This window comes from Syngnathus leptorhynchus, chromosome 7 (genome assembly GCF_054491065.1).
Source record: "Syngnathus leptorhynchus isolate UIUO chromosome 7, UIUO_Slep, whole genome shotgun sequence".
Lineage (NCBI taxonomy): Eukaryota > Metazoa > Chordata > Actinopteri > Syngnathiformes > Syngnathidae > Syngnathus > Syngnathus leptorhynchus.
Window position 1 is genome coordinate 15,841,629 of NC_141201.1, and position 15,442 is coordinate 15,857,070.

Below are 15,442 nucleotides of genomic sequence, written 5' to 3' on the forward strand. Positions count from 1 at the left end.
TATATATATTTCTCTCTCTCTCTCTCTCTCTATATATATATATATATATATATATATATATATATCTCTAACTCTATACTTCTCTCTCTCTCTCCTTTACGAATTTCCTTTACAGTCTTGAAATTTCATTGTACACAGATTCAAGACACCATGTTCTGGATAAAAAAATAAATACAGTCACAAAACCCCCTTCACGTTTCACAGTAGTTCAGGTGATATTTTACACAGTTCCATACAGCAACAAAATGTTATTATTCCAAAAGGATCAGGATTTGGAATTTTATCAATGTGGTCTTTTGTGCACCACCTTGAATTCAGATGTAGTATTTGGGGAAAACAATTTATCACTTGGAAATCATTGGGGATTTCAATTACATGCATTTTGATGCAAACCAAAAGCACAACACAGTCTCATTTCGGAAACCTTAAAAAGCTGCATTATTGACGTAAATGTGTTTATTTGTCAATTTTTACAAACAAAACCATTTCTGAGACAGTAGTATCTGCCAGGTTTATTACATATACCAGGTAAAAAATAAATAGCTTAAAAGGAAGCTTTAATTGTAAAATGGTATGGTCCTTCATTGAAGGGATATAAGCCTAATGCTCCTTCTGATTTGTCTCATTTCAGGCTGTAAATTAACAGGAATAAAGAAGAAAATAATACATACAAAAGCTTTTTAAAAAGTGTTTAAATATGATGGGTGACATTATTAAGGAACGCAAACATGAAAATTGACCATTGCAAGTACTTAACATGAAATGCACCTAGATTTGGGGTAAATACCCAAATATGAACATGTACTGAAGACAGATGGTATGCCTGATGCCTTCAACTGCAACATAAAGCAGAAAAAAAAATGTAGGACATGGTAATTCTCTGTCCTGGGTTATTTATTTATGTGAAATATTTTACTCAATGTGTACACTTAAATTCTTACTACAAATGAAGTTTGGTATTGTAAGGAATTTGGTTCGACAAAAGCAGTAAAATATTTATTTATTGCCCTATTTTAGACTCGATAAAAGTCTCTCTCTCTCTCACACACACACACACACACACACACACACACACACACACACACACACACACACACACACACACACACACACACACACACACACAAAATCACATTTACGATCCTTAACATAAATCAGTTTGCGGTGTGTAGAAATAAGGAGCAGTGAAAAAGGATCACACACAGAGAAAGCTTAAAACCACAACTCACTAACCATCTACCTCAGCAACTTGGGGAAGAACATTAAATTGAAGCAGCTAAGGGAACTGAGTTCTGCAGAGGACATGATGAAAGTACAGTATATTTACACCATGCGGAACAATAGTAGGATTCATGCCACTTTCTTAGGCCCACAATAAATGAGAGCTAATTTACAAATATATTCAGTAAGATAGATTGAATGTTACTCCAATAAATTAGTTGTCACTTAAAGTGGAGAAAATACAACACAGCACCTTGATCTAGCATCTCTAAATGGCTTCTCATTACATTTCCGAGGTAGTTTTCCATTGGTTACTTTCAACAGTGGTTGAAATCTCCATCAGTGGTTGTCAACAGTCCCAAAATAAGACGGCAAAACCATACTCAGGCAAATGCACCTACTGTGATGTGATGCAATCTGTTGATAAGTGCCGTCAGATCAAAAGGGGAATTGTTCAGTTTGCTTATGTTCTTTCATAAGCACTCAAGGTTAAAACATTCTCCAGAGACAGGCGCGGGTTTTTTATTAGGGTCACACTTTTCTGGTTCAACAGTCTTGCCAGTGTAGTCTATACAGAAGATGCTGCGGCGCCGCTCACCCTGACCGCAAGTTCGTGAGCAGGCCGACCAAGGTCCCATCTGCCAGATGGGACAGGGCTGGTCCCCGCAGGCCCTGATGTCCATTGGCTTCAAGTCTTTATCGCAAAGGCTTGAGAGAAAGCCTGCACTCTCTCTGCACTCCACATTCCTCCTGGACCACCCTGAACCGCAGCTCTTTGAGCACTCAGACCACTCTCCTAGAACCCAGTCTGGTGCACTGAAAGGATGAATCACATGCAAAGATGCCGAAGAGCCCTTCTTCTCTTTTGACTTAAGAGCAACATCTCTGGGGATGAAAAAGGAATATTTCACTTTCGGAGGACTGCTATCGCCAGCTGTAGCCAGAAGCTGAATAATGATGGCCTCTTTGAGCCGCATGAAACTCTGGATCCTCTCTAACGTGGTGGAGGAACCGCTGTATTTCAACACAGCACCAAGTACAGGAATGTCTTGTTCCATCGTCGATACTGAGAAGTTTCCATTGAGGATGTAACTCCCGCTCTCTCTCATTATAGCCAGATAATTTCCGTCGTGTTTGATTCCTCTGTGGCTCCGCTGTTTGATATCAATATTGGTTGCACCAACAGGGATTGTGACAATGTCGCTGTATCCATAGCTGGAAGTGAATAGTAGGACATGATTTATTGATGATTTGGTATTTAATGAATAAAACAAATAAAGTTTAGTGACTTACATTGCCTTGTTGTAGGACCCAGTGATCTTCCTGCACGTAAGCCCATTTCCTCCACACACTCCACACTTATCCACTCTCTTATTGGATCCAATCACTTGATCACAGCCTGCCTTCACACACTGGCCTTGGACGCACACAGATGTGGTGTCAGGACCACAGGGTGTTCCATCAATTACCTACACAAGTTGCATTATTAGAGTTCACGAGAAGGGTTTTGCATTTTCAACCAAAAGTCTTTTATTGCAATGGAGTTGTAGTATGAAATAGAATGTACTAAATCTAAATACAGTGATGCCGTGGTAAAACCAAGTACGATTTGCATATAGTATTTCCAGTTGAATATGATACAATCATAGATCGAAAGAAAAATGCCAATTCAGGATTGATTCTGATTATTTGAAATTGTAAGTAATGCTTATTCTTACTCGGAAATGTTTTTTGAACAAGTTCTGTTAGATGCATGTACCTTGGACTCAAACACCTTAAATTCACTGCTTCCTCTGGCCCGGCAGAACAGTTTGCATCTGTCCCGAGGAGACACGCCAGCATACTTTGGTATCCAATGTTTTATGTTGCCGTTGTAATCCAGGTAGTTTGGGCTATTGTGCTTCTCACACTGCTCCTCTCGATAACTTTTGCCTGTTAGAAAAAAGCAGAACAAAGCTGTGTCATGGAGTTTGCATGTTCTCCCCGTGCCTGCGTTTATTCGGAAGACGAATGAATGATTGAATGAATAATATTTCGCTTTGAATCAGAGGTCTGATGGTTTTGTGTTAAAACAGTCTGATATTTTGAACTGTTTATTATACCCTCCATCTTCTTTAAGAGCAACAGTTCCAGCTGAAGAAATGCAGAACAAAGAAAGGAATTATCTTGGTCTCATTTTTTATACCAGAAAATCCTAGCATTTGAAAAGGGGTGTGTAGACTATTTATATCCTCCGTGTAGTGAATTTAATGATTATAAGGCTTAAAACCAATGAAAGGCATTGGACTTGTGTCTCACCATTGTTGCCACAAGGCTGTGTGTTGCAGGACTGGTACTGAACCCTCTGCCCCTCACAATAGTTCCCCCCATTCCGAGGCTCGGGGTTTGCACACTCCCTAAAAGAGAACTCTACTCCACCTCCACATGTCCTGGAACATTGTTGCCATGGTCCCCATGTGCTCCAGCCACCATCTACAACCACCTGTGGTCAAGAAAAAAGGGACAAAAACAGGCAGTAGTCAGAGAGGTTGGTTGTCACAGGAAGTCTCAACTGTGCAGGCAAAACCACAGTCTGGGCTTCTGGCTCTGAGGCTGCAGTGGGTTGGCATGCCGTGACTGCAGGCTAATTCTGTGTTGAAGTACGGCACGCGTCTCCTTCAACACAGAATTCTTGCTTTATGTGTCACTCACTACTTGTGCAGCCTACCAAACGGTTCTTTGCTGAAGCAAAATTTAAAGGTTGTGTGTGTGCACCTTTTCCAGAGGTTTAATGACTTTGGGACAGCTCAAATCCCAGCTGCCACTGTGTCTGGGTACATGAACAGATGTGTGATTATAACACATGGATAAGCCATCAAGCACTGACTAATTTTAAACAGAGCAAGCTATTATTTCTTAAAAACACCCATCAAAAACTTTCTGTATATGAACCATATTTTTTGCAGATGGTAACACATGGATAAGCCATCAAGCACGGACTAAATTTAAACAGAGCAAGCTATTATTTCTTAAAAAAAAACATTTGAAGCTCTCTGTATATTACCGTAATTTTCGGACTATAAGTCGCGTTTTTTTTCATAACTTGGGTGGGGGGGGCGACTTATACTCAGGAGCGACTTATATGTGTTTTTTTTTCCCAAAAAATTTACTTGATCATTAACACATTACTTACTAGTACAGTTGATCACCTCACATATTATTTTTAATACACTGAAAAAACGAATAAAGCAATTCACACTTTAAAGCACAATATTCAAGTTCATGAAACAAATAAACAAAACAAAAAAAAAACAACTGAAAAAGAAATATAGTTATTTTCAAACTAAACTGAAGGATGGTGATTTAAATTTCACCATTGGCCGTGACGCAACAACTGGGAGGGGAAAGCGCTGTTTTTTTTAGTTTTTAAAAAGCACAGGTCTGGTGAAGAGAATTTAGTGTGGTGATGTAAAAAAAAAAAAATTAAAAAAAAATAGTAGGGGGAGCAATGCAATTTAGGATGCAAGCTCTGCTTGTGATGGACAGCATGCGAGCACACATCACGCCAGACATGCAAATCACGAGTCCGACGGCGCGTACGCGGCATTGTTTACACCATCAATGATCGATGGATTTTATGATTTGGGGTGACAGATGGTTTGGTAATATTGTTGCTATATGATATTTATTTGAAATATACTTTGTATATCGTTATATGGGTCTGTGGAATAATTAGACATGCAAATCACGAGTCCGACGGCGCGTGTACGCGGCATTGTTTACACGATCGATGATCGATGTATTTTATGATATGGAGTGACAGATGGTTTGGTAATATTGTTGCTATATGATAGTTATTTGAAATATACTTTATATATCGTTATATGGGTCTGTGGAATAATTAGACATGCAAATCACGAGTCCGACGGCGCGCGTACGCGGCATTGTTTACATGATCGATGATCGATGTATTTTATGATTTGGAGTGACACAGATGGTTTGATAAACGTGTTATTTATGTAATAATCATTTGGATAACTCTGAATGTTACGTTAGGCCCGTTCTCAGCCTCTCGTTTGTGTATGTCACGTTAGCATACCGTATTGTTTAGCCTGTTGTTGCTGGTTCGTGTCTGTTTTTGGTGTTGGATTTTGACAAATACATTTGCCCCAAAAGTGCGACTTATACTCCGGAGCGACTTATATATATTTTTTTCACGTTATTGTGCATTTTATGGGTGGTGCGACTTATACTCCGGAGCGACTAATAGTCCGAAAATTACGGTAACCATATTTTTTGCAGATGGTAAACAAACAACTTTTGCCTTTGCGTTTGTTGTACAGTCCAGAGCAAAAGGCAATCATATCCACAGACCGGTTCAGGATGTACATCACCAAATTCCTGATTTATGTGAGTAATGAACATTTGTTTGCATCATTATCTATTTTATATATATATATATATATATATATATATATATATATTATATATATATATTTTATGTATTTATAGTAATAAAAAAAAACTAGCAACATCTCTATTTTTTAAAAGTGACGACAATTCGCAATTGTAGTATTGACACAAAGTCGATGCACAATCTGTCTTCACGTACCAAATAGAATTACAATGCTAAATTTGGCCCGATGGCCAGAGTTTGACACCCTGTATTATATAATGTCTGATGGTTCTGTTGCATTTTGAAATCAACCTAATATTATCAAATAACATCTTTCTACCTGTATACAAATATATACACTTGTCCGCCTTGTATATGCAGCTATTCTTACCAGTGGCTCCAGCACCTCCTTTGTCGGCATGCACACTCCATGGAGGCATGTCCTGTTGAGACTACAAGGGGTTCCGTCAGCCCAGGGCAGGCTGCCATTCTTTGTGGAGCACTGCGATGTTCCATCCTCTTGGCACCAGAGCTGGCTGCAAATATCACTGTCTGCTGTATTGGGACAATGGTAGAATTCCTCTCCAAAAATCTGTTGGCACTGATGGTCGAGGTTGTATTTGATGCCTGGCAGCTCCTTCGGCAATGGTAAACTGCTTTCTGGAAAATCCAGCAGGCAGTCTCCTGTGGTGACAATACAGAGCAAAAACTGAAGCAGACCGATGACACAGAGGTAGAAGGAGACCTTGTTCTTTGTGACAATGCAGTATTTGTGAATGTCTTTTTGTGTTCAACAACAGAAGAAAAACTTTCAAGTTTGTGTCCTAAATTCTTAACTAATAAAATGAACCAATACAATGTGTTTTTATAGGCGAGTCTGTAATTGTAGTCTAAATCTAACTATTCATTGCCGTCTAATTTGCTTTTATTGCACTCAATAAGCTTTTTGTCTGGAGTTACATTCTCAGTTGGGAATGAACATGTGTTACCACGAGAGCTTTCTTTGGAGTCAACTGATAAAGAACATATTTGGTGTTTCTTTTAGCTCTCGGGGGCAAACAAGAAGAAGTCCATGCATAGTAAGACTCAAAGATCAAAAAGGTTCATCGTTAGTTCTCACAAGTGTACAAGCAAGGAAAGAAACATAACAATGAGTGCACTGTGAACACAAATTCAAGCGGGTTCAGAAGTAGATGTGGGAAGACAGCATGAGGAAATCTAGGGTGAGCTAAACACTGCCTGCGGGTTAAAATTTATAGGGGTGGCATGTTAAGGCAGGAAAAACATAGTTAAGAAGAAATATCGGTATATGTTATTCATATCTGAATCACACTTAATTATAGAGTCTGTATACATGACTGATGTCCACAATGACAACATGTCTGCTCATATTAACAACACTGATTTACATGTTCACTTCTCTTACCATGACCATTGTCAAAGAACTCTGTGATGTAGAGAGCACTACAGGGAGACCAAGGCATGGTTTTGTTGAGGCTAACAAACAATGGGGCCATCAAGTAATGTCCTCCAAGATCCCCAAACAGCCTCTCACAGGTTTTGGAGTCGTCGTGGGGCATGCTAAGAACGTGACCTAAAGTAAGCCAGGAAGTCAAAATAAATAACATGATAAAATAAAATAATAACTGAATAAAATATGGAAAAAAAACATTTTACCAATCCAAAAAACTAACCAAGTTCATGTGAAGCAGTGAAAGCAGCTTGCAGGCCGTTGTCCTCTATAACAGAGCAGCTTCTCTTGGGATCGCACATTGTCCCGACATCGGCAACACCCAAAGTATCACAGCTCTTTTGTCCACAAATGTCCTGCCACACAGAGAAAACACAGATCACTGCAACAGCAATATTATGACAGGAAAAGAATGACGTCCATAGAGATTGAAATAATTTGAGACAAAAATAAAATGATGTATTTTTGTGGACCCCTCCGTGAGTCGTCACCTTATCGTGGTGGAGGGGTTTGCGTGCCCCTATGATCCTAGGAGCCATGTTGTCTGGGGCTTCATGCCCCTGGTAGGGTCACCCATGGCAGAAGGGTCCTAGGTGAGGGGCCAGACAAAGCACGGCTCAGAAGACCCCTTATGACGAATAAAATATATGGACGTAGGTTTCTCTCGCCCGGACGCGGGTCACCGGGGCCCCTCTCTGAAGCCAGGCCTGGAGGTGGGGCTCGAAGGTGAGCGCCTGGTGGCCGGGCCTTCGCCCATGGGGTCCGGTCGGGCATAGCCCGAAAAGAAAACGTGGGTCCCCCTTCCAATGGGCTCACCACCTGTAGGAGGGGCCAAAGGGGTCGGGTGCATAGTGAGCTGGGCGGCAGCCAAAGGCGGGGGACCTTGGCGGTCCGATCCCCGGCTGCAGAGGCTGGCTCTAGGGACATGGAATGTCACCTCTCTGGCTGGAAAGGAACCCGAGCTGGTGTGTGAGGCAGAAAGGTTCCGACTAGACATAGTCGGACTTGCCTCCACACATAGTTTGGGCTCTGGTACAAGCCCTGTCGAGAGGGTTTGGACTCTCTTTCACTCTGGAGTTGCCCACGGTGAGAGGCGTCGAGCAGGTGTTGGCATACTTATTGCCCCCCGGCTGGGCGCCTGCACATTGGGGTTCACCCCGGTGAGCGAGAGGGTAGCCTCCCTCCGCCTTCGGGTGGGGTGACGGGTCCTGACTGTTGTTTGTGTCTATGCACCGAACGGCAGCTCAGAGTACCCACCCTTCTTAGAGTCCGTGGAGGAAGTGCTGGAGAGCGCTCCTTCTGGGGACTCCATCGTTCTACTGGGTGACTTCAATGCTCACGTGGGCAATGACAGTGAGACCTGGAAGGGCGTGATTGGGAGAAACGGCCCCCCCGATCTGAACCCGAGCGGTGTTCTATTATTAGACTTCTGTGCTCGACACGGATTTTCTATAATGAACACCATGTTCAAGCATAAGGGTGTCCATGTGTGCACTTGGCACCAGGACACTCTAGGCCGCAGTTCGTTGATCGACCTTGTAGTCGTGTCATCGGATTTGCGGCCGCATGTTTTGGACACTCGGATAAAGAGAGGGGCGGAGCTGTCAACTGATCACCATCTGGTGGTGGGTTGGCTCCGATGGTGGGGGAAGATGCCGGTCCGACCTGGCAGACCCAAATGCTCTGTGAGGGTCTGCTGGGAACGTCTGGCAGAATCCCCTGTCAGGAAGAGCTTCAACTCCCACCTCCGGCAGAGCTTTTCCCACGTCCCGGGGGAGGCGGGGGACATTGAGTCCGAGTGGACCTTGTTCCGTGCCTCCATTGTTGAGGCAGCCGACCGGAGCTGTGGCCGTAAGGTTGTTGGTGCCTGTCGTGGCGGCAATCCCCGAACCCGCTGGTGGACACCGGCGGTAAGGGATGCCGTCAAGCTGAAGAAGGAGTCCTATAGGGCATTTTTGGCCTGCGGGACTCCGGAGGCAGCTGACAGGTACCGGATGGCCAAGCGGAACGCGGCCTCGGCGGTTGCTGAGGCAAAAACTCGGGCGTGGGAGGAGTTTGGCGAGGCCATGGAGAATGACTTCCGGACGGCTTCGAGGAAATTCTGGTCCACCATCCGGCGTCTCAGGAGGGGGAAGCAGTGCACGGTCAACACTGTTTACAGTGGAGATGGTGTGCTGCTGACCTCGACTCGGGATGTCGTGAGTCGGTGGGGGGGAATACTTCGAAGACCTCCTCAATTCCACCAACACGCCTTCCTTTGTGGAAGCAGGGCCTGAGGACTCTGAGGCGGACTCTCCAATCTCGGAGGTCGAAGTCACTGAGGTAGTTAAAAAACTCCTTGGTGGCAAGGCCCCGGGGGTGGATGAGATTCGCCCGGAGTTCTTAAAGGATCTGGATGTTGTGGGGCTGTCTTGGCTGACACGCCTCTACAGCATTGCGTCGACATCGGGGACGGTGCCTCTGGATTGGCAGACTGGGGTGGTGGTTCCCCTCTTTAAGAAGGGGGACCGGAGGGTGTGTTCCAATTACAGGGGAATCACACTCCTCAGCCTCCCTCGTAAGGTCTATTCAGGGGTGCTGGAGAGGAGGATCCGTCGGGAGGTCGAACCTCGGATTCAGGAGGAGCAGTGTGGCTTTCGTCCTGGCCGTGGAACAGTGGACCAGCTCTACACCCTCGGCAGGATCCTCGAGGGTGCATGGGAGTTCGCCCAACCAGTCCACATGTGCTTTGTGGACTTGGAGAAGGCGTTCGACCGTGTCCCTCGGGAGGTTCTCTGAAGGGTGCTTCGGGAGTACGGGGTGCCGAGCCAACTGATAAGGGCGGTTCGGTCCCTGTATCACCGATGCCAGAGTTTGGTCCGCATTTCCGGCAGTAAGTCGGATTCGTTCCCAGTGAGGGTTGGACTCCGCCAAGGCTGCCCTTTGTCACCGATTCTGTTCATAATTTTTATGGACAGAATTTCTAGGCGCAGCCGAGGCGTTGAGGGGGTCCGGTTTGGGGACCTCAGCATCGCGTCACTGCTTTTTGCAGATGATGTGGTGCTGTTGGCTTCTTCAGTCCGTGATCTCCAGCTCTCACTGGAGCGGTTCACAGCCGAGTGTGAAGCGGTCGGGATGAGGGTCAGCACCTCCAAATCCGAGTCCATGGTCCTCAGTCGGAAAAGGGTGGAATGCCCTCTCCGGATCGGGGATGAGATCCTGCCCCAAGTGGAGGAGTTCAAGTATCTTGGGGTCTTGTTCACGAGTGAGGGCAGGATGGAGCGTGAGATCGACAGGCGGATCGGTGCAGGGTCGGCAGTAATGCAGACTCTGTACCGGTCTGTCGTGGTGAAGAGAGAGCTGAGCCAAATGGCAAAGCTCTCGATTTACCGGTCGATCTACGCTCCTACCCTCACCTATGGTCACGAGCTATGGGTCGTGATCGAAAGAACGAGGTCCAGGATACAAGCGGCTGAAATGAGTTTCCTCCGCAGGATGTCCGGGCTCTCCCTTAGAGATAGGGTGAGAAGCTCGGTCATCCGGGAGAGACTCGGAGTAGAGCCGCTGCTCCTCTACGTTGAGAGGAGCCAGATGAGGTGGCTCGGGCATCTCATCAGGATGCCTTCTGGACGCCTCCCCGGGGAGGTGTTCCGGGCATGTCCCACCGGTAGGAGACCCGGGGGACGACCAAGGACGCGCTGGAGAGACTACGTCTCTCGGCTGGCCTGGGAACGCCTTGGGATCCCCGGGATGAGCTGGAGGAAGTGGCTGGGGAGAGGGAGGTCTGGGAGTCCCTCCTAAAGCTGCTGCCCCCGCGACCCGACCCCGGATAAGCGGAAGAAGATGAAGGTGAAGATGAATGAAGGATTTTTGTGGAATATTCTACTCTATCTCTTCCTTCATTTGAAAGTAAACTACAACTATAATAATAAACAAAAGAAGAGAAAATATACATCGCTGAATGAAAATCTAACCAAAGCATTATATATATATATATATATATATATATATATATATATATATATATATATATATATATATATATATATATATATATTTATTTATTTATTTATTTTATTTTTTATTTATTTATTTATTTATTTATCTATTTATTTATTTATTTATTTATTTATTTATAATACCGTTTGCAGTCAAAAGAGCTGCATTAGACACATTCCCAAATATTCACAATCTACTATAATTGAAAACACATCTGGTTTTGGATCTGCAGTTGAGCACTGCTCAGCATATTTATACATCCTGTTCCACAAAAGTATCTGCCACTCTTGTTTTCAGCTCTTCATCAATGCCAGTAAGTATGGTTCAACAAACACACAGTTTTTTACCATTGTAAAACAAGGACTGTGAAAGGTCAATAATCATGTACAACACAAGTAACATGTTTTTACTACCTGCAACAATGTGGAAAACACAAAATGTGTCCCGCGCAGTACAGACTCTTGTGACTTTGGAAAAAATGACAGACACATCTGAAATTGAACGTGGCTAAGCATTCAAGCTGGACCATGGGCTTCATAACGTCAGGGTTGATTTGTGGAGGTCCTAAAGTTAGCTCATCCATGAGGAGCCTTGCATCCTTTACATAACATTTCTCAGTTTGAATGGAGAGGAGAAACACAAACATTTGCATCAATGATGCCTTTTCTGATTGAGTTGAACTCTTCTAAACAACCTCTTTGTTGTAATCGTCATGTTATGAGATTTGTGTAAGCATGTGATTCAGCGAGTCAGCTGTCTCCGAGCAGTCAAGACAAGTGGAATGCCGCTTACCTCTCTGGTGAAAAGCATGGCAGTGTCGTAGTGCTCTGGATGACGCTGACTTGGTGTGTTGAAGAACTGCTGCCAGGAGCAAAAGTTCCTGAGAGCCACCCCTCCATTGCTGGAGACCTCTGGACCGACCTCTTCATCCTCGACCACCAGCAACTTCACTACCACTAAATTCACGGAATTCTTTATGCTGGGGTGCTTGTACAGCTGGGCAGCCATTGACATCAAGGTCAAAATATAGTGCTGTGGAAAGGAAGGAGGAAAAATATTTTTCATAAAAATTGTTTTGCATCAAATGGTTGGTTGGTGTTTTTATTTGGAGGCCTGTGAAGATATTCGAGAAGCTGTTGTTATGAATGTCATTCTTATGAACATTATTGCATGACCCCAAACAAGATATGCTGAGGGTAACAAAACAAATGGATGCTTTCATTTCTTTATATTAAATCTACTAATTGACAATCAGAATGTGGGATCAATCAAATCTGAAAGAAGTGATAGTTTGGAACGTAATCACAGTCTAAATTGACACAAAGATATTCAAGACTCAACAAATGTACAGTGATTGAAATGAGGTCATGTTAGTGGCATTGCTGTAATGGGATGTGAAAAGAGATGTGAAAAAGAAATAAGAACTATCACTATTATGGCTGTTATATTCCAAAAATTGTCACCACAAAAATAAAAGAGTAGCTTGTAAGGAGGAGGCCTTAAACCCACTTAACCAAAAAGCACTCGCGGAGATAGTTCTTCAATCCAAAAAAGGTGTTTATTTACATTAAACATAAATCTCCGGGTTGACTTTCATATTTTAGTGATTTTAGTGGTTGAAAAAACTGTATCACTCCTCCTCCTTCAAAACCAAGAAACACCAAAAAGAAAAAACACATCCGTTGTAACTCCCTCATTATAGGTAGTAGTAGACCTGACTGGCACTGGCACTATCTGGCTTCACATATAGAACAGTAATAATTCATAGGCCAGACCACAAATAATAATGATATTAATACAATCAATATAAGAAATTTAATAAGCTCCAACAATCACCATGGCAATAAAATTGAGTTTGCATAGTTTGAGTATGAATGCTGTATTAGAATAGACGTAGTGTCTGTTGTATTTTCATTCCATCCTTGCTACATTTGTGTGTTGTCACATTTTTGTTTTCACAAAAAAATGGAGAAATCCTTATGTCCAATAAACTGTGTTGCCATTTGGAGGGAATGAGGGGAACAGACGTCTTGAAGCCTCCAAGTAATGTGGAATATTTAGACTCTTCTCCATGTCTTGAGCTAAGTGAATAATTAAGATTGATCGTCTTTCTGGCCTTGACACTGGAAAGACTTGTATTCAAATAATCTTTTGTTCACTAGCCATGACTTTTATGTGAAGCACGCTTTCCCAATTCCAGTGGGTTTTTTTCTTTTCTGTTTTCAGAAACAGTAAAACACAGTCAATACTGTTTTGTGCCATGCATAATCTGTAATTACCTCTGAGTATATATTCTTTTTGTTGTTGCACAATTTCTTGCACAACAAATTATCCTACCATTCTGCCTAGCAAATCATTTAGTTTGTGGCATCTTGTTTGTCATGACTAAACATGCCAAGTTTACATGCTGCTTGTCCACGTGGCCTTGGGGTCTGTTAAACCCTGTAGAATTTGACATGTGCATCTTGATCAATAACAATTTTGACCACATCGTGACAACATTGTCAGCTAACAACAGTTGACATGTCACGATTTCAACCCATCAGCAAATGCGCCATTGACTTAGCCATTGCTTCCCATGGAATGCACTTTACATAGTTAACTTATGAATCATGGGAAGTATCTTCCATGATGCTGCTGCACCCCTACCAAATCATGATCAAGTCCTGAGGAATGTGTTCCAGCATTTTTTTGTTTTGCATTTTTGCTGCGTGATCTGTTTCTTTTATACAAAACAGAATTAAAGCAATCTCAGTACCAAAATGATTTTTCACCAAACTCTCAATATAAAATATACATTATGCTACTAGCATTGTTGAGCGTAATTGCAACTTTATTGGGGAAATGCAGATCATTTCAACTTCAGAAGAACAATATGGGCTAAATAAAGATGACAATAAACTACCAAAGGTGTATACTGCGAAAAAAGGGAGAGCGTCTGACCTTTGTTTCATCCCCATAAAAGTGGGCCATGCTTGAATCTGCCACTGCCAGGGTCTCTATGAACCGTGGCGCGGAAACGAAGCGTCTCCGTCGAGGTTCCCTCGGTGCGTCACTGCCGTCACGCGTAAAACTTTCCAACTTGCGTTTCTCCGGTCCACTCGTTTCGACCGCGTGATCGAATAGGAAAGGGACACCGAGGCTTTTGGACAATGTCCTCCTCTTGATCAGATGCAGATGTTCAGCGTGTGACCCAAAGCCTCCTCGAAATTTGGGTTCAATTAGGTACTCTGTCCCCTCTGTTATGAAGGAGCCATAGACGCCGGAGCATAAACTGAGAGCCACAAGCGAGTGTTGATCTTGATCAACGTTCCCTGAATAAAAGCAACTTCTCAGCTGTCCTCCACTCTCATTCGTCTGGTTGATTAAATTGTGGAGCTCCTCACCCAGAGACGGTTGCGCACCTGAGGCGCTGCGTAAAAGCCCAAGGTCTTTGGCTCTCAGGCGCTGTATGGTAAAATAAGGTGAAATGAAACTGGTATCGGGGATAAGATTTAGGCTCAACTCTTTCCCGAATGCGCTGAGAATGATTCTCGCCTGGTCCTCACTTCTTTTCCAAAAGCGACCGCTGACTCTTCCGTTTATCCGAACAGGTACAACATCCTCGGATTCAAACCAAGTGGAGAGCGCTGGATGGAAGACGCACAAAATCAGCAAGCAAACAACGGGGCACATCTTCTGCAAGTAAAATTGAGTTTTAGGCGAGTTTATCACAATTGCTCCTTGATCTTCGACAATGCGTCTGTCTTTGGGACTCAAACTCTTTCTAGAAAGCTTCTCACGTTCGGTTTTTAGTCCTGTATCGCCAGTCTTGGTCAAAGTGTGCCTGCTTGTAATTGCTAGTATGTGTGAGTGTTTCCGAACCGAGCTCGATCCTTGTGTCACTCACCAGCGTCACTCGCTGCAGTCTGGACAGACCGGGTCTATTTATACGTTCTGTTCTTCTCCAGACAGGAGGCGAGGGGGAGGTGGGGGTGTATTTTTGATAATCTCGCTTGCTGGAAATCCTCCTCCCACTCGAACTCGAGGATAAAATGGACCCGATGAGAATAAGCCTCCTCTTACCCTTGTGGATAAACTATTATTAACCCAGCATGTTGAATGGATAGGCAGGACGGGGACGCTATGCATAGCGGCGTGTCTGTATACGTGTGAGTGTGTGTGTGTGCGCGCGCGCGTGTGCGTGTGACTCCTCCACTCACCTGTGTGTATTATTATTATTATTATTATTATTATTAATAATAATAATATTATTAATGTTGTTATTATTAAAACCAATAATAATCATTTTATTTCTATGCTTGCCTTGCTTACAGCAGGGGGGTTTAACTGGTTTTGTCAAAGGGACCATCATTATAATCGAGAAGAAATCAACGACCACTGCTTTGGCGGAATAT

General features: G+C 43.5%; 1 protein-coding gene across 1 annotated transcript; it reads right to left on the reverse strand.

Moving 5' to 3' along the window:
- Window positions 1-351: 351 nt before the first annotated feature.
- LOC147054888 (A disintegrin and metalloproteinase with thrombospondin motifs 8-like) lies at window positions 352-14,921 on the reverse strand. Its single transcript, XM_085916802.1, has 9 exons — window positions 13,989-14,921; window positions 11,838-12,077; window positions 7,291-7,423; window positions 7,023-7,190; window positions 5,988-6,280; window positions 3,520-3,703; window positions 2,981-3,153; window positions 2,515-2,690; window positions 352-2,436 (listed from the first exon to the last, which is right to left on the reverse strand). Exons 1-9 carry the CDS (start codon window positions 14,718-14,720, stop codon window positions 1,695-1,697), a joined length of 2,841 nt encoding a protein of 946 aa, XP_085772928.1. The 5' UTR covers window positions 14,721-14,921; the 3' UTR covers window positions 352-1,694.
- Window positions 14,922-15,442: the final 521 nt, after the last annotated feature.

What these genes read in the sequence shown, in the direction of transcription:
- LOC147054888 (XM_085916802.1), bottom strand. Translation starts at nt 14,720, where the DNA reads ATGTGCCCCGTTGTTTGCTTGCTGATTTTGTGCGTCTTCCATCCAGCG. An exon ending in GTTCTTTGACAATGGTCATG is followed by an intron (nt 6,281 to 7,022) that starts GTAAGAGAAGTG and finishes TTGTCACCACAG; the next exon opens with GAGACTGCCTGCTGGATTTT. An exon ending in AGGAGGTGCTGGAGCCACTG is followed by an intron (nt 3,704 to 5,987) that starts GTAAGAATAGCT and finishes TCTTGACCACAG; the next exon opens with GTGGTTGTAGATGGTGGCTG.